Below are 27,668 nucleotides of genomic sequence, written 5' to 3' on the forward strand. Positions count from 1 at the left end.
TCGTAATGTTGACCGTTTATTTATTATTATTGTGAAGAAGCAAATGCTGCCTTTTGGCGTGTTTTTTTTCTTCGGATATTTACTTTTTGCAATTTTTGTTTTTCTTCAGTTGTTACTTGTTAGTAAACTCTCTGTAAAATCAATATTTAAGGAATTTAGGAGGTTAAATTGGTTGTCCACGCCTTTTCAAATTTCTCCTTTTCGGTACGACGATAACAAAAAGTTACTCGTGATACTTTCCCTCCAATGGTGAATCGGATAGCTACGGAGCTTCACAGCATTTTATGGTGTATTGCCCGTAATAAGAGTCGTTAAATAAATTTTAGTTAGTCATAATATACACGATGTGTGGGAGCCATACCCTTGATAGAATTACGGCTCATTAGTAATTTAGGTTAAGATTTTAAGGTAACCGAATCGAGGAAATAACCGATCTCAATTATATAATCTTTCCGATCGGTTTCATCAAATAACCGAACCCGAACAGATTTTCCCAAACCTCAGATGTGGACAAACCGGGTCGGGTTTAATTCGCAGGGCTAAAAGAAATAGTTGTTGAGTTTCATAAATCATTATCCTTGTAACGTCATTGAATAAATTAAACATGCAATTTTATTGATTGGAAATCGAACACCAAGTCTTTAGAAACGATAAAAAAAACAAACAAAAAAAACAGGAAATGAAAACAAGTTACATTTTAGCAACCACATTGATGTAACGTTATGTGAAGGGTCGACTCATGCTTGATGTTATAGTCAGATATGGCTTTACTATCCTCGAGTACCCTGCCTTGAAAGATTAGCCTCTGCTGTTCTACTGGAATGCCTTCTTTCTCCTCATGCTTGGCCTTGAGTTCTCTAATGGTGTCAGACCCCTTAACCTCGTAGGTGTTGGTTCTCCCCGTAAGAGTCTTAATAAAAATCATCATGATCGCACCCGTATCTGGAGTTGGACTCAGATCCACAACCAATTCACGGGTCGGCTCTCCATGGATCTTGAGGTCGATGGTGTTGGAGCTATCTTCAACCTCTAGCTTTATCCTCTTTCCCTCCAACGTCTTAATCGAAATATGCATAGCAAACTCAACTTTTATCTCTCTCTCTCTCTCTCCTCTCTGTCTTTTTTTATACATACCACTTTGCAAAGAGATTTATTTGTCTTACAGTTCCAATAATACTTATTCGTTGTTTTGACTATTTTTCTTTGGAAACGTGGTCTTTGATTAAAAGCTATTAATTGATCAGTGAAGAAACCAAATGCTGCCCCTTCGATTTCTTTTTTATCTTTTTTTTTTCAAATTTTCAATTTTTGTGTTCCTCGACCGAATGTAGAAGGTTTACAAGTTCTATCATGACTTCATAATCTTCATAAATTCGACCAAATTTTCAATTTGACCACAAGTTTTCTTTATTTAGTCGAATTGACACAGCACTTGCTATTCCATGACGAACGAAACAAAGCATTCATATACAAATAAAACAGAGCATTTACAGTAAAACCAAGAACACAATATTAATTATTAAACATGGAAGACAACAACAACAACAACAACAACAACAACAATCTGGTAACAGACCAATCCGCTTTGTTCGTGTTTGGAGATTCTGTGTTTGATGGCGGAAACAACAACTACATCGATACTCTTCCCAGTTTTCGATCTAATTACTGGCCATACGGCCAAACCACTTTCAAATTCTCTACCGGAAGAGTCTCCGACGGACGCTCAATTCTTGATTTCATCGGTACCAAAAATACTATGTTTTGTTATTTTATTTTGTTTCTGAAAATGTTATCAACTTATCGTTGACGTGGCAGCGAAGTATGCATGGTTACCGTTGATCCCGCCAGTTCTACAACCAAGTAACGGTAACAACCATATACTTATGAGGTAAATTTTTGCCTCCGCCGATGCCGGAGCTTTAGTGGGAACATTTCCCGGAATGGTATATATATTATTAATAAAAATTAATGATCATTGCATAATTGTTTGACCTTTTAAACCCTTTTAACCACTCAAGGTGATAAATTTGAGAACACAATTATGCAATGATTATATCAAGAGATGTTTATCTGTTTCATATTGGAGTTAACGATTCTCTGTATCCATAATCTACAAATTCGTCCACTTTCCAATCCAATCCCAAAGAGAAATACTGTACGTACATTTTGTTGTTGGTAACACGACCGCTATTATCGAGGTAAATCATATCAAAGTTTATCTACAAAATTGCTTGTATGAAAAATCTTGGTCCGAAATTTAAGAGATTATGTTTCTTTTCTTTGGAAGTGTATCATAGAACTATAAATAGAAGGGAGGAAGTTTGGATTCTTGAACATGGGAGCGGACGATTGTGCACCAGCCTCATTGATTGTATACCAAACAAAGATAGGATCTTGTTTTAAGCGAGTCACCGAGCTGATCAATTTGCCTCTTGCTTCTTCACTGGTGGGACCTGGTCATGGATCATGTTCTTGACTTGTTGAATGATCTCAGATCCCTTCACCTCTAGGTTGAATGTTTTCCCCTTAAGCGTTGATACAAAAATACTCATCATTTCACCCTGAGGTCCCTGACCCAGACCCAAAACCAGTTGACGGGTCGGCTCTGCATGGATCTTGATGTCGATTGTCTCGGAGCTATCCTCAAGCTCTAGGTTTATGGTCTTTCCCTTCTCTGTCTTGATAAGAATCTTCATTGCACCACCTAACGAGGAATCTGAAAAAAAAACAAAAAAAAAGCAAAATCAAAGTCTGAGAACAAATATTTGAAATTTGGAGGTTTTTAAAGAGAATAAAAAATATATTTGGAGACAGCTAAGTCAAGGTCTCTTTTATGTTTCCTTTTATTACCCCTCCATGGTTTAACATTCTACTAATATTTGTTTTTACCGTTCTAAAGAAACGGCTAGTCTTATTTGAAATAGATGATAATATTACTTATTTGACCCAAAAAGATGATTGTTACTTATTCCAAAAGAAACTTGTTAGTTACTGCTTTTTACTACACACAAAAAACAACTACCCATTTGGCAATTATAAAACTTACAAGTTATCATATAACCAAATTTTCTATTAATCGGTGACGAAGAAGAATCGAAATTTTCAAGTCGCTGCGACCAAACGCGATCCACGGTCCAGTTTGGCGGCAAGACGTCGCTCGTTCGCTCTATTCTTTACTATTTTATCATGTCAAAAGTGACACATGCATATGCTTTTGATTCTAGAAAAGTATTAATTTGAAGTTTTGACTAATCATAAAGCTTCTTTGTTTCTAATCCTAAATATTTTCAAAACATTATCATCAAATTATCAAGTAAGTAATGATTATGTGTGAAAATATGAAGAACAACTACTTTTCCTTTTGACTATCAAGCCCTTTTGTTCTAAGTTTTTTTGTTGATTTTCAAGGTTTGTAAGGTTACGTTTTACCGGTTTTGATTTAACGTCGTATCTATTTATTTAAATCGAACACGTGATTTGAAATATATAAACACAAATCGATAAATCTTTGGAAATTTCCATTACACCTTTTGTGTTTTTATCCTCATTAAATTGTTAAAAAAATAAAAAAAAATACTTTGATTGCTACAATAAACTTTACTAGTTTAACTTGTCATATGGTATTGTCGCTGTATTAGACCGATCACACTTACACTATAATAATCTATATGACTACAATATTTCGTTCGCATAATCATTCGATCGTATCCTCACATTTCCACAACAATTTGGTATTAATTTTCGGATTATTATTTTTGTATGATAACTCGTTTTATTTTCTAGATTAGATGGAGTAGGTTCTTATATATTTCTATATACATAAATAAAAACAAATTCGAAAATCTATGATTAAAACATGTATGTTGTCTTTGTCACCTACATACTTTAATCAACAAGACATCATATCGATTTTGATTAAAGCCGTGCATCGGAAAATTTTGCTTTAGAACAACAAACTTGACCATGCATAATTAAGAATGTCTATACTCTATAACCAAGAAAAAAAAAACTGTTAGAACAAAACTGTTATAAAAAAAATTATAAATATATATATTCAACAAGTGCTAGCTTGTGGACAGAACATAAACGTTAACGATTAAACATGGTTCGATTAGTTTTGATCATCTTCTTCGTCTACACAATAATCTTGTCGATCGGCTCAATCAACTGCATAGACAATAATAATCTGGTAACAAATCAAGCTGCTTTGTTCGTGTTCGGAGATTCTCTTTTTGATGCCGGAAACAACAACTACATCAATACTGTCTCAAGTTTCCGGTCTAATATCTGGCCGTACGGTCAAACCAATTTCAAGTTTCCCACCGGAAGATTATCCGATGGACGTTTGATTCCCGACTTCATCGTTAACATAACAAAACTACTCTGCTTTGTTATTTTTATTTCCTAGGAATGTTTAACATTTTTTTATTCACTAATTGCTGACCTGGAAGCCGAAAAGGCATGGTTGCCGTCGATCCCGCCAAATCTACAACCAAACAACGGTAACAATCAATTTACCTATGGAGTAAGTTTTGCTTCTGCTGGCGCCGGAGCTTTAGCCGAATCCTTTCTTGGAATGGTAAATATCATCAGTTTTTTACTACTGTTCCATTTCACTAGAAATGTTGTTTTGATATTCTTCATGCGCAACCTTAAATGTTTCTGTTTTTATGTACTTACAAAAACTATTAACTCTTGGAATTTTGGTTTATTTCATAATTGATGTTAATGAATTTTCATTTTGACTTTAATAGATATTGAAATATTAGTTAATGGTATTTATTTGAAAGAGAAAAAAATTTAGAAAGATATTTAAATTGAAATAAAGGGCGTAGAAATTAAAACAATTGTGTAATTTTTATTACTTTAACCGATGATATATAGTGTTATTTGATTAATTGATATGTTCCACTTCTTCTTTTTTATCATGTAAGGTGATAAATTTGGGAACACAGTTAAACAACTTCAAAGATGTTGAAAAGAGCTTGAGATCTGAACTAGGAGATGCAGAAACCAAAAGGGTTTTCTCAAGAGCTGTTTATCTGTTTCATATCGGGGCCAACGACTATTTTTATCCTTTCTCTGCAAACTCCTCAACTTTCAAATCCAACTCCAAAGAGAAATTCGTCGATTTTGTTATCGGTAACATTACATTCGTTATCGAGGTAAACAAAAATCGGAAAATAATTTCAAATATTTACCTTTTTTCTAAAACTGAGTTATATATATATGTTATGTGATCTTAGGAAGTGTATAAAATGGGAGGAAGAAAGTTTGGATTTTTGAACGTGGGACCGTACGAATGTTCACCAAATTCATTGATAAGAGACCGAACAAAGATAGGATCTTGTTTCAAACCTGTCGCTGAGCTTATCGACATGCACAACAAGAAGTTTCCCGATGTTTTAAGGCGGCTACAACGCCAATTATCGGGTTTTAGATACGCCCTTCATGACTATCACACTTCTCTTTCCGAAAGAATCAACAGTCCTTCAAAATATGGTTACTAAACTTGGTATTTACATATATGTAAGAGATCGATCTATAGGTTACCTTTAAGAACATTTTGTGTTATGTTTGTTAATTTTTAGGGTTCAAGGAAGGGAAGAAGGCATGTTGTGGAAGCGGACCACTGAGAGGAATCAATACGTGTGGAAACAGAATAGGACCGTCGCAAGGTTACGGCCTATGCGAAAACGTTACCGATTATTTGTTCTATGATTCCTCTCATTTGACGGAAAAGGCTCATCGACAAATCGCAGAGCTGATTTGGAACGGGCCGCCTAATGTCACTAGACCTTATAATCTCAAAGCTTTATTTGAACTTAGGCTTACATAAAAATCGCCTATATGTATGTATATGAAAATAACTGACGAGGTCACTATATATTGTCTAATAATGTTAGTCATGTAATTTTTTGAGTTAGGATAATAATAAAATCGATTAGTTTTTTTGTGTGGAAAGGAGAACAATTCTATGGTGAAAGTAAATAAACTTGATGAAATACTAAGGTACAAAGACAATTAGATAGACACAAGAAACAAGCATGTCGTAGCAGAAACCTTATTATTAGGGCTTATTTGCGTTGACCTTTCTTGCACGGGAAGATTAGCCGCCAGCGCGAGAAAAACCATTAATAACCCTACGACGATTGTTAATTTTTTTGTACGAATGTAAATTTGATTCACCAAAAACAACTTTGTTTACATTATGCAATAATTTGTTTAAATTTAAATGTTGAGCTTAAATTTTAATTAGGAAAACAGTTTGTATTTTGAAATATTAGAGACGTCTTGTGGCAAACCAGTTACACAAAGCATCATCAAACTTGCCTTTACCGTGAGTCTTTAGATCGGACTGTTCGATCGATATCCTTGATGAGGTTAGTCGCTGTTGAAAGTTGTTCCTCATGTCTTCTCATATTTTTTTCTCTACATATTGTATAAACTGCAATTTGGAAAGTACATGACCTCATATGTGTTGATGTGTGAGACTGTAGTGTGAACCAGAAACTTCGGCAGTCACCAACGTGTTGAATAGTAATATAAACAGTTGAGTTTTTCAATTATATACGACAAATAAAATGTTACCATATTAGACGGATCTACTATATTTATCATGTGATGGATCCAAATCGTTTTACTACTATTTTATGGAATTAATTATCAACATTGAACGTAGATAAAGGAGAGATAAAGTCAAGATCGGTGTGTTGCTTCAATTATTGAGATTTTTAAATTATACTATTTCAATTTGTATGTTTTAACTTATGTCCAGATTTAGCGTCATTTTTTTCTTATTTAAATAGAAAAAAAATACTTAAACTTATGACCAGATTTAGCGGATGAGATTTGTTTGGTCTTATTATATTTTTATTTTCCTGTCGCTTATGATCCACAAAATCAGATCACTAATGCCCACTATATGTATTTACTGTAATAAAATAATCCCAACTGGTAATGATATTTATTTTCAGTTTGGGAGTATTATATTTTCCCAGCTGGTAAAAGATACTTTATCATATTCGTTTTATAATTATAATTAGCTTATTGTTGGGTCAAAAGAAACCAAAAGGAATTAGCTTATTATTTTAATTCGGTGTCATAAAACGAATCAGTCATATATTTTTACATAATTTATACTTACTCTGTTTCTTTTTGTTTAATTGTTTAGAAAAAAAATTATTTCAAAAATATTGATTTTTTAGATTTTTAATACAATAGTTATTAGTTATAATTGATAAATTGTAAACTTCAATACAAATTAGTAAATATCATTGGTTTAGAGTTATTGAAAATTGTAAATCACAAAAAACAATACATTTAAAAGCAACATTTAATATATTTTCTTAATATTTATGTTTTTTCTAAAAAATCAAACAAAAATGAACAGAAGGAATATAAGATATCGAATAGATTAGAGTAAATCGATAGACTAATGAACTCTCGATAAATTCCAGGACGTGGAAAGAGTTGATAAGATCAATCTTTTATTATAGAGAAAAACTCACTAGAGAAACAGGAAAACATTGCAAATCAAAAACATCAAGATTCCGATTTTGATTCGGTTATAAATTAACTCATGACCATTGTAGAAAACCTGATTGACCCTAAAGATTGAGTTTTAAAAAGACTCAGTAATACTCGTAACCGCGGCTAGTGGACGAGCTAGAGTCGCTGGCGTGGACAGTAGCTGGCGTTGGAGGCACCCAAAATTCACGCATGGGTTCATCGACTGGGTAAACAGTAAGCTCACGGACGTTCATCGGTTGGACAACATTTGTATCGGCTCCAAAAAGAAGATGGGCAAACATTTCTTGCGCCTTCTCGGAGTTGTGACGTCCGTCGAAGAATAGGAAAGACCGTTGGTACTCACATAGCTTCGAATGCACGTTAGGTAAACCGCAACCATAAGCATCGTGAGATCCAACTCCGCAGCACGATGCGTTCGTGACGAAAAACCCTAAGAATGACAAATATTAATGACTTGGTATTAGAAGTTATAAAACTAAAACAAATGAAATTAAACCATGATAATTAACCAACTCACGGAAGTTTTGGTTCCTCTGCGTCCTAGTAAGAACGGCATTGTAGAAATCAAAGACGGTGAATTGGAAAGGAGCTGATGCAGGAGAGTTTCTAGCCATTTCGTTCAACATCGGTCCAATTTTTTCGTTGTGTTGTTTAGCCAAATCGTTGAGTTTCTCATAGCATTGATCCATCCCGGTGTTGTATTCTTGTCTGACGATGGGTAAGCAACCCAATGGAGCTAAGGTTTGGATCACGAATTTACTCGCTCCTGATGAATACAACGCGCTAATATCGTTCTTTAACTTGTTGGTCACGGAAGTAACAAAAGCTTGTTGAGCAGATGCATCAGCGGTAGGGTTGTTCTTGGTGAAATTTAAGTAATCGTTTGCACCAATGTATATCATAAATACTGACTTTGCCACGAAATCATCGTTCCAATTTGCTGCTTTCATTTGATTGAATTTTTTCACTTGTTGATTCAGAGTCATCTAAAGAACCAAAAAAGAGAAAAAGACAAAAATTAAACCAATATTATAAGTGCAATTAAAGTAAAGCTTATTGATATTAAGTCACATGCTTTTCTGTGAAGTAAAACAAAAAGAATCCCGCTTAGTATGACCGGGTCAATAATAGACAGATATAATTGATTTTCTTTGAATTAGGTGTTGACTATAGATATATACATGACTCTTATATAATAAGAAATTAAGTTTACTTACAGATTCCACCGGAGCTCCGAGTAGAGTAGCACCTTCGACGGCGAAACTAGCTCCACGTGAGACATTGACGTTCGGTTGAAGCGCCGGCGCGATCGCGAGCGGAATCTTCATGAATTTAGCTGCATTTTGTATTTTAAAAATATTTTAGTTTTTCATATAATATCAAATCATTCCTTGTACTACATCTCCGAATCTGTTGACGAAAATAATAAATAAAATTTCATAGAATGTGTCCCGAAAAGTGAATAGCCGCTGAACCAATGCATTTATAATCTTTTTTTTAATCATACTATTTACTATTTTTTAAGTAATTCACTAGTAGCATACTTAAAATGCATTTATAAATACTACTGTTTATGATTATTTTTACGTAATCATACTATTTTTAACATACTTAATGTTTTAAAGATTAGAGTAGGATTCGATTAGAAAAGAAGTCGTACCGAGGAAGTCCGGAGTGATGAGGCCGTCGGAGAATTTGCCGTTGGGATCATCTCGAGATTTTCCGTACGGCCAGAAACCTTGAGCGACTAAGGTTTTGGTGAGAGTCTGTTTGTTTCCGGCGTCGAAGTTGGAGTCACCAAAGGTGAACAAGGCGACCACCGGACTATTCTGTCCGGCGACAGTGATGGGGTTGTGAAAGAGGGTCAATACCAAAATTACACATAGAACACTGACTAAATTACAGTTGTTTGCCATCATTTAGAGAGAGGGAGAAACAGAACTGTGAAAAGAGAAGAAGATTGCTTTTGTGCCTTAGCTCGTAGACCGATTCGTTATATTTATATTGCAAGTACTACAATTTGGCAATGAAAATAATAGTTCATTTTACTATACAAATAATAACGTGTAGCGCGAGGTTCATTTTACTATACACCTATTTAACGCACTAGCAAACGATTATCGATCAATTATATTATATAGTTCGCTTAATCACGTCTGACGCATTACTGGTTTCTCTTCTACTTTATTTTTAATTCTCAACAAAATATCTATTGTTACTACGAGTACCAAGAAAGATCGTGCTTTTTTTTTTTTGGTTCAACAACAACTTACAATTACACAAGAGTCTGAATACACATAAGCTTTAACCCAATCCGGCAATATAGAATACAATTTGGGATCATAATTCAGAAAAGAAAGAGATTCCCTAGCAATTCTATCTGCCACACAATTCCCTTCTCATCGGGTAAAAGTCACTTTAACCTCTTCGAAGTGCTGAAAAGATCGTGCATTTAGAGGCAAGAAGTAGAATTAAACATACAAATTTCACGGAAATATAGGGTGTAAATGGTAACACTAAACCAGATTCAGTAATTTCTGCAGTAACCATTTGCATAAAACTAAATTTTGCTGACTAGCCAAATTCAACAAAAAAATTTCAACACCAACATATACGTAGATATGTTTATTTCTGCTAAAACTTTTGGATAATTTACGAGTACACAACTCGAATTAAAATATTTTTAATATCAAAATACATATCAAATAGATATTTTTAAATAAGTCAGATTATACTGATACGATATATGAATAATATAGATACATAAAATATCACTACCAGAATAGACAAGAGACGAATATGTTCGGATAATTATAGATAATTTGGATAATAATTTTAATAACGTTTAGATAACTTAAATCAATTATTAAAATTTTGCAAAAACAACTCATACCTATGCTAAGATATTCTTTAAAAGATAAATTATAGTAATTTCCTTAATCATCCTCATCATATTATTGATTAAATTACTTGAAAACAATTAAAAAAAACAATTAACAATCTATATTTTATCATCATGTTAATTTTTGAAATTATTTTCTTAATAGTGTTTTGACAAAGATTTTCGTTAATTATTTACATATTTTTAATAGTTCAAATTTAAATAAGAAAGAATAACTCAATTTTGCGTTGACACAATCTTAATAGTATAGGTAATAGCTTAGTTATGTATATATAAATTATAAAAACTTGTGGAGAGTTGTTCCTTAAGATTTACAGTGAAGATTAGAGAAGATTAAGTTTTGAGAGAGTGTCTATATCAAATACAGAAGAGTTGGTCCTTATTCGTTTGTAAGTTCTAGTAATTATCAATTTGATTGGAATCATTAGAACGACAGAAAGGTGAACAATTTTGTTTCTAAAAGAGTGCAGAAACTAGATAAAAATAAAACACATTTGCTTACGTGAAGATGAAGTTTTATATGAAGAACGCCTCATTTGTTTGGTTCATCTATTATCTATATATATGATTTTTGGTTTTATTTCATATGAAAATTAACTGTAAATATAGCCGGCCCCAAAGCCAGATGTATAAACTTATCTTTTCTGGAACTTTATAATTTCTACTTTTTATTTTCTTTGTTGCCAATCATTTCGAATATTACCTTGCAAGAATAATTGCAAACAAAAAAAGAGGGTAAAAAAGGTCTCAAATTGAATCCACTACCTTCTTAAATTGATTCCACCAAAATTTATCATTTTGTTCTAATGGAGTGCATGTGGCCCGAAACTTGTCTAATCTGAGCACAAAGCAGGTCATTGGACACGCTTTGGTTCATATTGTCAGGTTTATCACGTTACTCATTGAGATTTTTCTTATGGAAAAAACAGAGTTGAGGTTACATTATTATTTTAAATCTCAACAAATTAATAACAGCGCATTTCAAATTCCAAGAGCTCGTTCATGGTATAGAGATGGAAAATAGTGAGCTCAAGAACTAAACGAGTTAGATAGATTCACTAGCATCGACGTCGACGTCATGGACTAACGATGATATTCTCATCCATTGGATCCTCCCAAAACTCACGCATAGGCTCATTAACAGGATACACAATGAGCTCACGAACATTCATAGGTTGGATAACATTTGGGTCCGCTCCAAAAGATAAGATGATGAGAAAACGCTTCTTGTGCCTTCTTTTTTTAATTATGGAATTACCTTTTAATATGTGGTTGACAAAAAAAAGAAATAAATTTATGTAAAAGTTTTGTTTCTTTTAAATAAAAGATTTGCAAGGGGTAAGAGTTGCAGAGATCAATCTTTTATTATGGAGGAAAACTCACTAGAGAAACATGAAAACATTGGAAATTAAAACTACTCAAGATTCCGATATTGATCCAGTTATAATTTGACTCATAACCCTTATAGAAACCCCGATCGATCCCTAAATATTGATTTTAGAGACTCAGTAATACTCGTAACCGCGGCTCTCCCTGAGTTGAACGGTGGCTGACGTTGGGGGCACCCAAGACTCACGCATAGGTTCATCGGCAGGGTAAACGACAAGCTCACGGATGTTCATCGGTTGGATAACATTTGTATCGGCTCCAAAAAGAAGATGACCAAACATCTCTTGCGCCTTCTCAGTGTTGTGACGTCCGTCGAAGAATAGGTAAGACCGTTGGTACTCGCATAGCCTCGAATGTACGTTAGGAAAACCGCAACCATAAGCATCATGTGTCCCAACTCCGCAGCACGATGCGTTCGTAACGAAAAATCCTAAGAATGGCAAATATTAAACACATGGTATTAGAAGTTATAAAAAAATTTAAAAATGAAATTAAACCATGATAATTAACCAACTCACGGAAGTTTTGGTTCCTCTGCGTCCTAGTAAGAATCGCGTTGTAGAAATCAAAGACGGTGAATTGGAAAGGAGCTGATGCAGGAGCTGTTCTAGCCAATTCGTTCAACATCGGTCCAATTTTTTCGTTGTGTTGTTTAGCCAAATCGTTGAGTTTCTCATAGCATTGATCCATCCCGGTGTTGAACTCTTGTCTGACGATGGGTAAGCAACCCAATGGAGCTAGGGTTTGGATCACAAATTTACTCGCTCCTGATGAATACAACAAGCTGATATCGTTCTTTAACTTGTTGGTCACGGAAGTGACAAAAGCTTGTTGAGTAGATGCATCGGCGTTAGGGTTGTTCTTGGTGAAATTCAAGTAATCGTTTGCACCAATGTATATCATAAACACTGACTTCTTCACGAAATCATCATTCCAATTTGCTGCTTTCATTTGATTGAACTTTCTCACTTGTTGATTCAGAGTCAACTAAAAAAACAAAAAAAGACAAAAAGACAAAATTATAATTGCAGTTAAAGTCAGATGTCTTTAATAAAACAAAAATATGCCGTTTAGTATGATCCAGGCTAGTCCATAAGACAGGTCAAGCACATGCTTTAGACCAGAAGATATATACTAAATCATTCGCCAAAAAAAATAAAAACAGTAATTTGGTAAAACCTTTAATATATTTTATATCATTAAGAAGGCCATCTTCCAATTGTGCTAAGGCCACCTGAAGGTAAATTAAGGACCGGCTATGTATGACCGGGTCAATAAAAGACAGACATGGTTCATTTATTTTGAATAAGATGATTATAGTAAGAAATTAAGTTGACTTACAGATTCCACCGGAGCTCCGAGTAGAGTAGCATCAGCGACGGCGAAACTAGCTCCACGTGAGACATTGACGTTCGGTTGAAGGGCCGGCGGGATCACGATCGGAATCCTCATGAATTTAGCTGCATTTTGTACATTAAATATATTAGGTTTTCATATAATACAAATATAATCTCCGAATCTGTTAACGAAAAAAAATCAAAAAAAAATCCATGTGTTTCGAAAAGTGAATACCAGCTGAACCTTTTTTATTTTTAAAATATTTTAACCGTTATTTTTAGTAATTAACTAATATCCAACACTCGTCATTTGTACTAACGTTTTAAATGATAAAAAATATCATTTTGCATGTTTTATGTTTTGTAGAATTCGGATTAAGATCTTTCAGTTATACAAACAAAAAAATGTCGCACCGAGGAAGTCTGGAGCGATGAGGCCGTCGGAGAATTTGCCGTTGGGATCATCTCGGGATTTTCCATACGGCCAGAAAGTTTGAGGGAGTAAGGTTTTGGTGAGAGTCTGTTTGTTTCCGGCGTCGAAGTTGGAGTCACCAAAGGTGAACAAGCCCACCGCCGGAATATTCTGCCCGGCGACGGTGATGGGTTTGTTAAAGAGGGTCAATACCAAAAATACACATAGAACACTGACTAAATTACAGTTTTTTGCCATCATTTAGAGAGTATACAGAGAGAGAGAAAGTGAAACAGAACAGTAAATGAGTAGAAGATTGCTTTTGTGTCTTAGCTCGTAGACCGATACGTTATATTTATATTGTAAATACTACACAATTTGGCAACTGAATTTTTTTTATCAAAAAGATTGTTTTTAAGAAAAAAGCAATTTAGCAATTGAAAAATATTGTTATTTAAATATGAATATATGATAACGTGTTGCTCGAGGTTCATTTTTTTCTTTTTTCTACACACCTAGTTAATGCACAACTGGTATCCCATTTCTATTTTATTTATTCTTAATTTTCAAGATACATTTATTGTTACTAGTATCAAGAAGATCGATCATGCATTGAGGGCAGAAGAAGATTTAAATGCATATTCCTATATTTCAATAAAATATATAAAAAAACATGTCAAATGGAACCTCTCACCTATGAAAACGTAACTAAGAAAATACTCCATGCATTTCAGATCAAGTGTTCGTTTTTTTTAAATACTACAAACTAAAAAAAAATTGTTTTACTATGATTAATTCATTCTAGTTAACACATTAAAACAGTATAAATAAAATTTGGAACTTTAACCAAAATTTTATATTAAAACCTAAAACAACACTTATTATAAAATAATTTTGGAACAGTTAAAAATTGAAACCATTTCCACTATTTCATTACAACAAGAATTGCAAAAAAAAACAAAAAAAAAAGTAAATAAAATGACTCAAGTGAGTTATGTAATTTGAAATCCATAAGTCTTAAATGATTCCACCAAATTCAATCATTTCGTTCTAATGAGTGCGTATGGCCCGAAACTTGTCTAATATGAGCACAAAGCAGGTCATATATATGCTTTGGTTATATTCTCAGGTCTATCAAATTACCCATTAATTGATTATTTTTTTCTTATGAAAATAAGCAGAGTTGAGGATTTAAACAGTATTAATTATTTTACTTCGCAACTAATTAAGAACAATACATTACAAATTCCAAGAGCTCGTACGTGATCTAGAGATAGAAAATAGTGAGCTCAAGAACTAAACGAGGTAGACAGATCCACTAGTATTGGACTAACGATAACTTCTCATCCATTGGATCCTCCCAAAACTCACGCATAGGCTCATTAACAGGATACACCATGAGCTCACGAACATTCATAGGTTGGATAACATTTGGGTCAGCTCCAAAGATAAGATGAGCAAACGCTTCTTGTGCTTTCTCTGTGTTATGACGTGCGTCGAAGTAAAGGTAGGATCTTTGATATTCGCATAACTTCGAGTGCACGTTAGGTAAACCACAACCATATGCATAATGCGTCCCAACACCGCAACACGATATATTCGTCACGGAAAACCCTAATTAGTCATAACAACAAGTATTATTAAATGTTTGCTTCAAAGTAAAAGCATATAACGATATTAATGATAGTGTGGAACTTTGAATGGCGAATTGTAACTCACGGTAGTTCATGTTTCTTTGTGTCCTGCGAAGAATAACGTTGTAGAAATCGAAAACGGTGAATTGGAAATCCGGTTTAGTTTCCGCCATTTCGTTCAAAATCGGTCCAATTTTAGCGTTGTGTTGTTTGGCCAAATCATTGAGTTTCTCGTAACAATTGTTACCGGTTTTAAATTCTTGTCTTGCGATCGGTAAACAACCTAATGGCGCTAGCAAGTGTACGACGAATTTACTAGCTCCAGATGAATACAACAACTGCAATTAATCATTATAACAACATATCTATATCACTAACTCGTATTAATTTTTGATTAGTTTTGGATGAAAATACTTACGTTGATATCACTCTTAAACCGGTTAGTGACAGAAGTAACGAAAGCTTGTTGAGCAGAAACTTCAGCATTAGGATTGTTTTTGGTAAAGTTGTAGTAATCTTCCATACCAATGCTAATCATAAACACTGATTTCTGAATGTAATCCACTTTCCAATTTGATATCATCTGATTGAATTTCCTCACTTGTTGATTCAGAGCCAACTACCAAAAAAATGTGAATCTTTATTATGACATTGCTTTACGATTGATTAACAAATATTTTAAGTGAGCTTACAGAATCTTTTGGAGATCCAAGAATGGAAGCGGACCCGACGGCGAAGCTGGCTCCTCGTGACACATCGGTGCCGGGTTTTAGCGCCGGCGGTAAATCGTGTGGTATCCCCATGAATTTTGCTGTGATTTATTCACCCCTCATCAATTTCATATATCTTTAATTACCAATCAAAATTTCCATTTAGTATAGAGTACCTATAAAAACGAGTAGCTAGTTTTCTTAATGGTTAAATGATATGCATTATAGCATTATACCTATAAAGAGCGTGTTCATCTTGTATACGTTGTTAAAATATTAAAGAAATCAGGCTGATTCAGATTGAGACCTTTGAAAAAACAATTACTAGCCCGTTACGTTTTTACCAACTTTTCACACATTATAAAAGAGTTTGCAATATTGAAGTACCCGTTGCAATTGCTTATTTTTAATCGAACTCATTATAAAATCATTTATTGATTTAAGTAAAATATTTAACAACTGTATTGGGACAGAATTTTAACATGAAGGATAACAAATAAGCATCAATCCACAAACCATATGTTGTCCTCTATATGTTTACTTGGGATTAGAAAGATATAATAAAACAATCTGATTCCTTTTGAAAAAATTAAAAGTGTAAAATAGAGATAAATTTACAAACTTACCAATAAAGTCCGGGACAATTTTGCCATCAGAAAACTTGCCCTTAGGGTCATCTCGAGATTTACCGTAAGGCCAAAAGTTTTGAGGAAGTGGAGCACTTGTGAGGAACTTTTTATTTCCAGCGTCGAAGTTGGAATCTCCGAAAGTGAACAAACCCACCGCCGGAAGATTCTGCCCGGAGATGGTGACAAGGTTATGAAGGAGAGGAAATACCAGTAATATTCCTAGTACACTCACTGAACTACACTCCATTTTCAGTTAACCAGAAGGAAGAATGATGAGGTACAATAAGTTCCTCGGTCCTCTAATATATTTATATTGTAAAATATTTGGAAATAAAAGAGCTTTTAACATGTTCTATAATTGATGACAAAAAAAAAAGAATGTTCTATAATTAAAGATTAAACGAACTCAGTTTAAAATAAAGAAAAAAGTTTGGGGAAAAAATATCTAATAAAAATATAAACGTTAGAAAATATATATTTATTGTAAACGTTAAGAGCTGTTACGTAATTATAGAACAAACAAAAAAACAATTATGTAACACAATTTTTTAAGAAAATAAAACGTTTCGCAAAAATGTCATGTAAAATCATTGTTAGCAAAAGAAAACCACAACGCCGTGAATATTCAATCTCTCACGTTTTTGCTATGTCTTATATCAATTGAAACTAACTAGTTAGTTTCTACAGTTCTTCTACCTAGACACGTTTGTTCTATTTTTAATAAGGTTGAGAAAGATGTTTTTCTTTTTCCTTTTGTCAAAAAGTTGCTGCTCTAGAAAGCAGAACACACTTGAGCATTGAGCGACCAAAAAAAGAAGAAGAAAGACTTGAGCAATGATTAATGTTTTTTCTCTCACAGTTTTTAAATTACCCTTAATAATTTTTTTTGTTAACCCTTAATAATTAATGTATTCAAGTTTTGTTGAACCAAAACATCATTTATTTTCAAGAGATTTTTTTAATAGTCTTTATCTTGTTAAAAATAACTTCTTCTTTTTGTTAAAAATAATTAAAAGAGCACCAATGTATATTCAACTAAACTACAAATCTTAAAAAGTAAAAACTGAATCCTATACTTTCTAACCGAATCTTAAACATGAATTCCTAAATCCCTAAAACCTTATTTAAACCCTTTATCCATGCTTCAAAGTTTCAAATTCTTTACAACTAATCAGTATAAATTGATCTGACTCAAACTCAAATATATATGCATATATATATATATATAATATTAATGATATAGAAAAAAATGAAGAAACTCAAAATCACGGGTCCATCAAACTGCGACATGATAATGATTAAAAAAAAAAAGTTGCGACAAGATAAATCTCAATTTGTTTTTGCATTTTTGAAGAAATATGTTAGTTAGAAACAGGGGCGGACCTATTTAGGAAAAAGGGGGGTCACTTGACACCCTCAACTCCGGGATCAAATCTCTAGCATAACACTTTTGCTTCTTTTTTCTCCATTTAGCTTTAAATACATGTATTTTTATTGTCTTATATACATTTTTTCTTTTAGATATTACACTAATTAATATACTATTTATAATTGCCTATGAAAATGCCACTGGTTAGAAGATATTTAGTCATGTAGAACAACCTGTTAGTTATAGGGGAAAATGCTATTGTAATTCACATTTTTATTTTATTTCTCAACCACCACCAACACATGCATGTGTGTTGTTGTGCCCACACTTTTTCAATAAACTTAAAATCAAGTAAACTTAATAAAAATTATAGTAAGTATAAAATGATATGGACCAAATCTATGAATAAGTTTAGTTTAAATAGTAGATTTGTAAGATATTCATTATGTTTTATAAAAAGTGTAATAATGACATGTTTTTGATAAACTATCTTAATAATGACATGTTTCACACAAATTAAGATAATTACGCAAATTTTTACTATATCACATGACTAAATTTTTTAATAAGCTGTAAAGAAAAACTATATCAGAAAACATAAAACAGCTCACTACTGGCCAAAAAAAGTGTTAAAATGTTAGTCAAAATTTCAAAAAAGAAAATATGATACGTACATGAAATTAATTAATTAATTCCATAACATTCGTAGAAGCAATACGTTATCGCCAATCAATAATTTGACTAATTCAAAATATCGTTTTCGTTATCGAGGTGAACACATGGAGCTGCTGATCCATGAATGAAGTTACAATCTTGTATCCAAATAAAATAATTATTTATGCCCTCAGGCCACCGAAAAAAATTAAAAATATGGCCACATAGCGACAATTTCGTGATAAAACAAATATATTAATATAATATACATATATATATATATATTAAACTAGTATAAAAGTAAATTTTATAGTACCTATCACATAAATTGTCAAAGATAAAATTAGTTATTGATAATACAATGACTATGTTATCTTTATTTAAAAAATTAAATTAATTTAAATATTTCTAAACAATTCTAAATCAACATCATAGTATGATAAGTTTACATTTTTCTGAGCGTAATATTGAATTATTTTTCAACATTTTTGTGATTTGAGTTGGAACAATATCTACTCCATTTGTTCCACCAAATTTGATATTGTGAGATTTTCACACAAATTAAGAAAAACAACTTTTATATTTTAAAATTATTGTTTTGTTAGTTTAATAATATTAACTATATATCTCTCTTCTTTTTATTGGTCAGCAATAAAAAAATTAATGATGTGATATAGAACATCAATCTTTGTGAAACAAGAAAAAAAATAATTTTTAACACTAAATTTATGCACTAGTGGAACATTTGAAAATGTGTGTTATTTTTAGAAACAAAACTTATTTTTGTATTATTTGTGAGAATTTTTCAAATATAAATTACTTCTATATAACTTTTTGAAAATAATTTAATCTTTAAAAGAAAAATATTAATCTCTTAACACTAAATTTATGCTATTAGTAGAACATTTGCAAATGTGTGTTATTTTTAGAAACAAAACTTATTTTTGTTGTGAGAAACTAAGAATTCCTCAAATATAAATTACTCATATATATAAGTTTTGAAATTTATAAGCTAATATTTTTTGTAATAATTGGTTTATTTTGATTCCAAATTCAGTTTTCAAATTCAAGTTCAAAATTGTTTGTAATCTTTGAAAATAAACATGAGAAAAATACTATAAAACTTTTCTAAATAAAATAATAATTTTATCATTTGTTCACATGGAAGTGGATGTAAAATGAAGTTATACTAGATTTTAACCCGCGGTATACCGCGGTGACAATTTATCTTTTTAAAGTTAGTATAACTTTTTTTTGCAAATTATATCTGTCTATAATATATTTTTATTTTATACTTTACAATTATTATTAAGAACGTCTTGCCAAACCCGTCCCGCCAAACCCGTCCCGTAAAAAAAACATTTATTTATATTAATGTTGATCTTATTTCTGATATGTTTATAAATTATTGTCTAAATATTTTTGTCGATGCGGGACGTTGAACCCACACATTTTTTGCCAGTTGGTTAATATATGTTTATTTTAAAAAATTTGAATCATAAAATATGACAGAAAAAATTAAGATTTTTTTAAACTCTATATATTATATAATGATGTTAAACAATTGTGATATATCAAACTTTTTATAAGTTTAAATATTAATAATGTTTTATAAATTTTATATATATAAATAATAATATTTTAAAAATAATATTTTTGCTTATAAGGTAATGACATAATAACTCTAAAAGCAAGGATTTAGAAGATTTAAATCTTTAATTAAATATTTTCATTGATAAATAATTAATGTCAGTAACATGACATTGTAAATAAGTTCAAATACAAAATTTATTTATTTAAACAAAAAACGTTTAGTAAGAATAATATTTATTTAACAAAAAACTTTGTTTTAAAATATTGTTAGCAAATATATTTATGCTAATTTTAAGGGATTAATTTGAAGTTTGTTGGGATTAAATTTGATTGATAATGTGATTGACAATTTAAATCAAAAATTTAAAGTAAAATTAATTATTTTGGAAAAAAGATTTAATGCTAATGGCATTAGATTGTAAATAAGTGTCAAGTAGAGGATTTATTTGCTAAAATGGCTGCAAAAATGTATATATAAATTAAAAATATGAAATAATTTAATATGACTAAAATAAAATAATGCCACTTCTAAAGGACTAACGAAAGAATAGTCTTCTTGTAATAATATTCTTTTAAAAAAATAGAAACGTTGGTCACGAGGCCTCATCAATGCTTTTGATACCTTCCTTCACCGCAAATTCTAACGAACCACCACCGTCGAAGCTTTCTCTTTCCGATCTTTCAATGGCGATTCTCAAATCTCACTTCTTCTTACTCTTCCCTCTTCTTCTTCTCCACTTTCACACTGTCTCCTTTGCTCAGACGCTCTTTGTGTTCGGAGATGGTCTTTACGACGCCGGAAACAAACAGTTTCTCTCTCAGAACCGAGTTGACGCAAGCTTTCCTCCTTATGGAGTCACTGTAGGACAAGCCACCGGACGGTGGTCCGATGGTTCTATCGTTCCTGATTATCTTGGTAATTGTATTGATCACTTCAAATATCTATAACTATTTATTCATTTGTGTTTAATTTGATTGTTTTTTTTTTTCCTTTAGCTAAATTCATGGGAATTCCTAAAATCTCTCCGATTCTCCTAACCACGGCGGATTTTTCTCACGGAGCTAATTTCGCCATCGCCGACGCTACCGTTCTTGGCTCTCCTCCGGAGACGGTCAGTTTTTTTTTTGTTTTGCCACCGCTAATTTCTCTGTAGTAATTTAAATTCACTTGCTGGATTTCATTTTATGGTTCTTACTTTGATTCTTGCAACTTTAGAATTAAGTATTGTAGCCAAGTCAAAATCTGGAATTGAGTTTGACTTCTGTGGTCTCTAATGCAAAACCGATGTTATCTAGAAACAATCTAAAACTTGAGAAAAAAAAACAGAAAATTCTAAAACTTGAGATTGCAAAAGTATAGTGTTAGGTCAAATCTTGAAGGAGTTTTAGGTTAAAATAGATCTTTGAATGATTTTTATACAGATGACTTTGTCACAACAAGTGAAGAAATTCTCGGAAAACAAGAATAAGTGGACAAATCAAACACGTTCTGAAGCTATCTACTTGATCTACATTGGTTCTGATGATTACTTGAGCTATGCTAAGAGTAATCCAAGTCCATCAGATACTCAGAAACAAGCTTTTGTTGATCAAGTCATCACTACCATAAAAGCAGAAATAAAGGTTAGAACTCGCAGCAGCTACAACATCTAAGCTTTGATTAGCAGTTTTCAATATTTTTTATTTGTTTTCGTATTTCAGGTGGTTTACGGGTCTGGCGGAAGGAAATTCGCATTCCAGAACTTGGCACCGTTAGGTTGCTTACCGGCCGTGAAACAAGCAAGCGGAAATGTTCAAGAATGTGTGAAATTGCCTTCGGAAATGGCTGCTTTGCATAACAAGAAACTTTTGCAGCTCTTGGTTGAACTATCAAGAGAACTAAATGGTTTCCAGTACTCGTTTTACGACTTCTTTAGCTCGATCCAAAACAGAGTTATCAAGTCTAAGACTTATAGTAAGCCTTTTATCATCATCGTCACGATAACGTTTTACAAACGTTTTGACATCTGTCTTGTCTGATGCAGCATTCGAGACAGGAAACGCTGCTTGTTGTGGAACTGGCTCTATCAACGGGAGTAATTGCTCAGCTAAAAATGTATGCGCCAAGCCTGAAGAGTATATCTTCTTTGATGGTAAGCATTTGACGCAAGAAGCCAACCTTCAGGTCGGGCATTTGATGTGGGGAGCAGATCCGGAAGTGATTGGACCGAACAATATCAGGGAGCTTATGGTCCTTCCTCTAGACATTACAGTCATCTTAGCTGGTATACAAGAAGCTATGGCTGCCATGAGACCGAGACAGAGCAACATTGAGAGTCTCTATGATATCAAGAAGATGGAGTCAGAGATGGATAATCATTGGCTTTATCAAGTTGACAAAGCTATCTCCTTTATGATATAAGATTGTGGTTACAGTTTGATTTAAGCGAGAGAGTTTAAGAGCTAGTGTAACAAAGAACTAGCAAGAAAACTGAAACATCCATTTTTCTTGTTTAGTAATAAAACAATCAACCTTATTAAGTCAATTAGAAGCTTTACTGGACCATTTCCATGGGTCCAATATAGCCCATTAGTATTGTCTCACTCAGTTTCCGTAGCCCCAATTTAGCCCACTTGGCTTCTTATTCGGTGTTAAAACATAAGATTTAAGACCATCTGAGAAAAATCAAATGACAATTTTGTAGGAATTTCACTGTATTGTCTTAAACACGTACTTAAAAGACTCATACTGGCATGTACTTATGGTAATTTTTACAATGACAACAAATTTAAAACAGGTTATATAAAATTGGCTCTTTATTAGTAATAAACTAATAATTAACACGACTAACCACAAAAACAACATAAACCTTAACATATGCATTAAGCTGAATTGACTGCATGTATAGAAGTAGATATCATCAGCACGGCCGTTGGTCGGAAGCTTTCCGCCATGTACGAAGATACCTCTTTTTCCATAGATGGTGGCAGTGGTGTAGGCAGTGCCGGGTTAAGTAAAAAGGCGGACAATGCGACCGCCCTATATCCGGGAAATTTTCTTTAAAAAAAAAAAATGAGCACAATATTTTTTTTTGTATATACCAAAGAGGTACAAAAAAAAAATTATACATGCAAAAGAGACACAAAATATATATGTTTAAATTTTTTGCTATAAGGCACATAAATGGTATGAGCCGGCACTGGGTGTAGGTGGTCCAACCACGTGGCATCTCCGGTTCATTTCCTCCTCCAAACTTCTCCCAGACTTGTCTCAGTGTTCAACGCATCACCTTCGGTAGACAACGTCCCTGGACGGCTGGACCTTAATGTGCCTTTGGGTCTCGCCAGATCTCACCTCCAAATATTATTATATGTTTTCCCGCTGTTGCATATGCAAACACGCTCATTGCTGAAGGCTTTGCTCCCGTACTCTCTACTTCTGTGTCTGTCAACTTTCCAAAAGCGGGATCCAAGAATTGCACAGCATTAGACTCGTAGTCACTTTTCCCTCCAGGCAAACTTGAAGTCACAAACCCATAAACCACCCAAATCATGACTTGCGCCACAAGGAATCCCGCACCTCTACCCAAACTCGTAGTCACAAATTTCATGCTACGGTATATGTTAAGACTTAAAAGTTAAAACCATTGAGAGAAAATAAATGATAATACGATAAAGTTGTAGATAATTCAATCTTTAATTATTAACACATACACATAATTTGTAATAAAACAGCCAGCCATAAATAAATTGGCTCCTTATTGGACAATGATACTTAAGGAACCACTCACACAACCATGAGTAGGCCTCATTAGAGTAAAAAAGCTCGACGAGTCCCACACACAGATAATTTGTAATAATACAGCAAACCATTAGGGCTCCTTATTGGATAGTAATAAATATTAACGAGCCACACACACAACACAAATCTTGACACGCATTAAGCTGAATTGACCGCATAGAAGTAGAGATCATCAGTTCGCTCGTTGGTCGGAAGCTTTCCGCCATGCATGAGGAGGCCATTCTTTCCATCGACAGTGGCAGCAGTATAGGCAGTCCAACCTCGTGGTATGGCTGGTGCACCTTCTTCTCCCAACTTTTCCCACACCAGTGTCTCGGTGTCCAACGCATATCCCTCATTGGACAGCGTCCCGGGACCATAATGCCCATTGAGATCAGGCCATACCTCACCTGCAAATATTATTATATACTTTCCCACTACCGCATGGGCAAACACGCTCCTTGCGGAAGGTTTCGCTCCTGTAGTCTCTACTTCGGTCCACTTTTTGGAAGCCGGATCATAGAATTGCACAGCATTAGACTCATAGTCATCTTTGCCTCCGGGCACAATCGAGGTCGCAAACCCATAAACCACCCAAATCTTCCCTTGTACCACAGCGAATCCCGCTCCTCCTCTTTTCTCGAAGTTATCTCCTGGATCCGGTAGCTGAGCCCATTTCCCATCAGCAATGTTATACGCCTCGATTGTCCTGAACCGCGTGGGAGTATTCATAGTACCGCCTTTGCTCACCCCACCGAATACATACACATGGTTTTCATCCGAAGCCATCGAATGGAAAGTACGAGCCTCGGGTCCTCCCACCTCATCAAGCTTCGTCAGGAATGTCCACTCGGATGTCACCGTATCGTAGGAGCGAAAGTTTTCGAAGTTGCGGTTCTCATCGCGGCCTCCAAAGATATAGATCTTAGTTCCCACGGCCACCATGCGCACGCCTAAGCAGGATACAGTTGGGGCGTCTCCTTTGGGTTGAGCGATTGACCAAGTTTGAGTGTTGAAGTCAAAGACGTAGAGGTCTTTGTCGATGTGTTTGTTTGGTGTTAACTCGCCGCCGAAACTGTAGAGCTTGTCTCCGACCGCGGCTATGCCGTGTGAACTTCTAGGTCCTGGTCCCGTTCCTCCTTTCTGCCCCACCTATTTATCACCAACATAAATCATACGATGATAATGCATGTGTTTCTTTAATTTCCTTTGATAATTATGTAACACTAGATTTTAATCCGCGGTACACCGCGGAGACAATTCATTTTTTAAAATTAATATATATAAAAATCTGTAAATTATTTTATAGTTTACCATTGTTACTAAGTAACGTTCTGTCAAACCCGTCCTGCCAAACCCGTCCAAAAAAAAAAACTATTTACTTTATTAATATTGATCTTATTTATAATATGTTTATGAATCATTGTCAAAATATTTTAGTCGTTGCGGGACGTTGAACCCACATATTTTTCGCCAATTGGTTAATATATGTTCATTCTTAAAATTTCGAATCACAAAATATGACGAATTTTTTTTTGAGATCTTTTTAAACTCTATATATTATATAATGATGTTAATTATTTTTGATAGATTAAACTTTTTATAAATTCAAATATTAATAATGTTTTATGAAGTTTAAATATACAAATAATAATATTTTAAAAAATTAATATTTTTTGCCTTTTAGGTAATGATATAATAACTCTAAAAGCAAAAATTTAGAAGATTTAAATCTTTAAATAAATATTTTCATGTCTAAATAATTAATGTGAAGTTTATGCTAATTTTAAGGGATTGATGTGAAGTTTGTTTGGATTAAATTTGATTGATAATGTGATTGACAATTTAAATTAAAAATTTAATGTAAAATTAATTATTTTGGAAAAAATATTTAATGCTAATGACATTGAGTTGTAAATAAGTCCAACTCTAAAATTTATTTGATAAAATAGCTGCAAAAATGTATATATAGATGTTATATTAAAAAAACTAGATTCAACGCTTATTAGTTAATGGCTGTGCACAGTACTAAATAGAATTATTAATGATTAAAAATAGAAGTTTCAATTTTTTGGTCAACTATATGGAAACCTTTTAAATACTATGCTTAGGTGTTCTACTTAATTCAAGTATCATCAACTTTTCCTCTTACGTCTATGAACACTAAATTTCTAAAACACTGAATACTCAAATATCTAAAATTTAATTTCCGTACTTGACCCCAAAACAAAGTACAGTAGATTCTTTAAAATATGTTTACCAACAAATATAACATAAAATTATAAGAATCTAATTCAAAATTTTAAAGCATTAATATAACAATAATGGTATTCTCTTAAAAGTAATAACATAAAATTCAAACTTCCAAATCTAAAATATTCATATCCAATCAACATAAAATTTAGAAATATATAACTATAAGATAAGTCTAAAGTTGAAAAACTATATTATATACTAATCTTGTTCTAAATAATAATTTAAATAACATTACATGTTGTTAAAAATATGTCTATTGCAATAATAAATTCGAATTTAAACCGATCTGTATGAGGGTTTGAATATACATGATTGGTAATTTTAATTTTAAAGAAATATTTATTCAGATATCCGATCCTTAATTATCTCTTTAATCAATACCATGATCTAACTTGGAAAGCATATAAAAGTTATATTATAGCTTATCAAAAAAAAAACAAGTAACGACTATCAACAATATTCAGCCTTCGTGATGATATATACGTACTATTATTTAGCCTTTGTGATAGAATACTACGTACTGTTATTTAGTGGCAAACTGGCAATAACCAAGTTAACCTAGATAATGTCTTTTGTACAAAATTATGAACTTTCGAAAAGTTGAATTATCAATTTAAATAGAATAATCCGGGCGTTGGTATGTAGTTCTACCGGCTTAACCTCCATCTACTCATATGAAAAGTATGGAGGTCCCAAATTCGAGCACCACATCGGAGAAGGGACTTATTTGAATTGAAACTTTAATTAACTAATTAAAATATCTTGATCCACTGGCCTTGCAAAGTCGGAGCCATGGCTGCAATATAAGTATAAAAGTGTTTTCGTTTTCTTTATTTGTGTGTGTCTCTTTTCCTTTCCATGGTGTTCTATTTATAGGCCAGTTTAGTGTCAAGAGTAGGTTTAAAATAATTAGGTGAGTACCCACCCGTTTTATTTTAAAACAGTACTTTAACAAGTTATGTTTGATTTTCTTTTAGTTATGTTCATTTGTTGTGTTTTTTTTATATAACATATTAGATGCATCTTATATAGTTATAAAGTTAATTAGACTCATCTTGACTCAAGATATCAATTAAACATTTCTTGTAAGTAAAATTATAAACTAAATTATAGCCATGATGAAAAAGATTTTGGTGGAGATTATATTGTGTATCGAAACGAAAATTATATTAAAATTTATAATTGTACAATAATACCTTCTCATCAAACATTAAAAGTAAATTTTCGAGAAAAATAGTCGTTACGGTGTGTAGGCATAACCAAAATCTAACTGTAACGGTATTTTGGACCGTAACCGAACCGTTTATTAACCGTAACCCAACCGTAACCGTATAAAACGGTTAATAACCGTAACCGTTAACAGTGAAAATAGATCTGTTACGGTTAAGAAAATATACTAACTGTAACCGTTAATTAACCGTAACCGTATCAAAACCGTACGGTTAATCGTATTTTCAAAACCTTAAAATATAGTTATAATAGTGTATAAA

The 27,668-nt window shown here is 32.8% G+C and overlaps 9 protein-coding genes and 1 pseudogene across 18 annotated transcripts; 3 read left to right on the plus strand and 7 right to left on the minus strand.

The window, feature by feature from the left end:
• Positions 1-589: 589 nt before the first annotated feature.
• Positions 590-1,155, minus strand: AT1G53950 (ubiquitin-40S ribosomal S27a-like protein). The gene has a single exon (NM_001333622.1). It carries the CDS (start codon positions 1,130-1,132, stop codon positions 698-700), a length of 435 nt encoding a protein of 144 aa, NP_001319219.1. The 5' UTR covers positions 1,133-1,155; the 3' UTR covers positions 590-697.
• Positions 1,156-1,505: 350 nt separating this feature from the next.
• AT1G53970 (GDSL esterase/lipase-like protein) lies at positions 1,506-2,836 on the plus strand. Of its 2 annotated transcripts, NM_001333623.1 has the most exons (3): positions 1,506-1,742; positions 1,816-2,198; positions 2,288-2,836. In NM_001333623.1, the coding sequence occupies exons 1-2, from the start codon at positions 1,526-1,528 to the stop codon at positions 1,890-1,892; spliced, it is 294 nt and encodes a 97-aa protein (NP_001319220.1). In that variant the 5' UTR covers positions 1,506-1,525; the 3' UTR covers positions 1,893-2,198; positions 2,288-2,836. The 2 variants fall into 2 exon arrangements, with proteins under 2 accessions (NP_001319220.1, NP_175799.2); NM_104274.2 differs by having other exon boundaries at positions 1,816-2,836.
• Positions 1,986-2,815, minus strand: AT1G53980 (Ubiquitin-like superfamily protein). The gene has a single exon (NM_001333624.1). It carries the CDS (start codon positions 2,694-2,696, stop codon positions 2,421-2,423), a length of 276 nt encoding a protein of 91 aa, NP_001319221.1. The 5' UTR covers positions 2,697-2,815; the 3' UTR covers positions 1,986-2,420.
• A 1,266-nt stretch (positions 2,837-4,102) lies between the features above and the next one.
• GLIP3 (GDSL-motif lipase 3) lies at positions 4,103-5,839 on the plus strand (the record flags this gene model as incomplete). The annotated part of the gene is made up of 5 exons (NM_104276.1): positions 4,103-4,343; positions 4,452-4,579; positions 4,935-5,165; positions 5,247-5,502; positions 5,592-5,839. The coding sequence occupies 5 exons, from the start codon at positions 4,103-4,105 to the stop codon at positions 5,837-5,839; spliced, it is 1,104 nt and encodes a 367-aa protein (NP_175801.1).
• Positions 5,840-7,240: 1,401 nt separating this feature from the next.
• On the minus strand, positions 7,241-9,607 carry GLL22 (GDSL-like Lipase/Acylhydrolase superfamily protein). The gene is made up of 4 exons (NM_104277.4): positions 9,194-9,607; positions 8,751-8,869; positions 8,051-8,519; positions 7,241-7,963 (listed from the first exon to the last, which is right to left on the minus strand). Exons 1-4 carry the CDS (start codon positions 9,450-9,452, stop codon positions 7,635-7,637), a joined length of 1,176 nt encoding a protein of 391 aa, NP_175802.1. The 5' UTR covers positions 9,453-9,607; the 3' UTR covers positions 7,241-7,634.
• Positions 9,608-11,675: 2,068 nt separating this feature from the next.
• Positions 11,676-13,951, minus strand: AT1G54010 (GDSL-like Lipase/Acylhydrolase superfamily protein). The gene is made up of 4 exons (NM_104278.4): positions 13,576-13,951; positions 13,166-13,284; positions 12,343-12,811; positions 11,676-12,254 (listed from the first exon to the last, which is right to left on the minus strand). Exons 1-4 carry the CDS (start codon positions 13,832-13,834, stop codon positions 11,941-11,943), a joined length of 1,161 nt encoding a protein of 386 aa, NP_564647.1. The 5' UTR covers positions 13,835-13,951; the 3' UTR covers positions 11,676-11,940.
• Positions 13,952-14,641: 690 nt separating this feature from the next.
• Positions 14,642-16,837, minus strand: AT1G54020 (GDSL-like Lipase/Acylhydrolase superfamily protein). 5 transcript variants are annotated; one of them, NM_104279.4, is made up of 5 exons: positions 16,544-16,837; positions 15,900-16,018; positions 15,626-15,826; positions 15,293-15,545; positions 14,642-15,187 (listed from the first exon to the last, which is right to left on the minus strand). In NM_104279.4, exons 1-5 carry the CDS (start codon positions 16,791-16,793, stop codon positions 14,892-14,894), a joined length of 1,119 nt encoding a protein of 372 aa, NP_175804.1. In that variant the 5' UTR covers positions 16,794-16,837; the 3' UTR covers positions 14,642-14,891. The 5 variants fall into 5 exon arrangements, with proteins under 5 accessions (NP_175804.1, NP_001319222.1, NP_001321396.1 ...); NM_001333625.1 differs by having other exon boundaries at positions 14,723-15,187; positions 15,900-16,093; positions 16,544-16,835; NM_001084250.1 differs by having other exon boundaries at positions 14,757-15,187; positions 15,900-16,053; positions 16,544-16,835.
• A 3,846-nt stretch (positions 16,838-20,683) lies between these two features.
• Positions 20,684-22,771, plus strand: MVP1 (GDSL-like Lipase/Acylhydrolase superfamily protein). 2 transcript variants are annotated; one of them, NM_104280.4, is made up of 5 exons: positions 20,684-21,078; positions 21,159-21,274; positions 21,585-21,785; positions 21,864-22,116; positions 22,187-22,771. In NM_104280.4, exons 1-5 carry the CDS (start codon positions 20,772-20,774, stop codon positions 22,561-22,563), a joined length of 1,254 nt encoding a protein of 417 aa, NP_175805.1. In that variant the 5' UTR covers positions 20,684-20,771; the 3' UTR covers positions 22,564-22,771. The 2 variants fall into 2 exon arrangements, with proteins under 2 accessions (NP_175805.1, NP_001323162.1); NM_001333627.1 differs by having other exon boundaries at positions 21,864-22,771.
• A 235-nt stretch (positions 22,772-23,006) lies between these two features.
• AT1G54035 lies at positions 23,007-23,752 on the minus strand (annotated as a pseudogene). Its single transcript has 2 exons — positions 23,352-23,752; positions 23,007-23,143 (listed from the first exon to the last, which is right to left on the minus strand).
• Positions 23,753-23,801: 49 nt separating this feature from the next.
• On the minus strand, positions 23,802-27,036 carry ESP (epithiospecifier protein). Of its 3 annotated transcripts, none has more exons than NM_104281.3 (2): positions 26,940-27,036; positions 23,802-25,074 (listed from the first exon to the last, which is right to left on the minus strand). In NM_104281.3, exons 1-2 carry the CDS (start codon positions 26,970-26,972, stop codon positions 24,082-24,084), a joined length of 1,026 nt encoding a protein of 341 aa, NP_175806.3. In that variant the 5' UTR covers positions 26,973-27,036; the 3' UTR covers positions 23,802-24,081. The 3 variants fall into 3 exon arrangements, with proteins under 3 accessions (NP_175806.3, NP_001321531.1, NP_850963.1); NM_001333628.1 differs by having other exon boundaries at positions 23,822-25,074; positions 26,830-27,020; NM_180632.2 differs by lacking the exon at positions 26,940-27,036 and having other exon boundaries at positions 23,822-25,451.
• Positions 27,037-27,668: the final 632 nt, after the last annotated feature.

This window comes from Arabidopsis thaliana (assembly GCF_000001735.4).
Source record: "Arabidopsis thaliana chromosome 1 sequence".
In the NCBI taxonomy this organism is placed as follows: Eukaryota; Viridiplantae; Streptophyta; class Magnoliopsida; order Brassicales; family Brassicaceae; genus Arabidopsis; species Arabidopsis thaliana.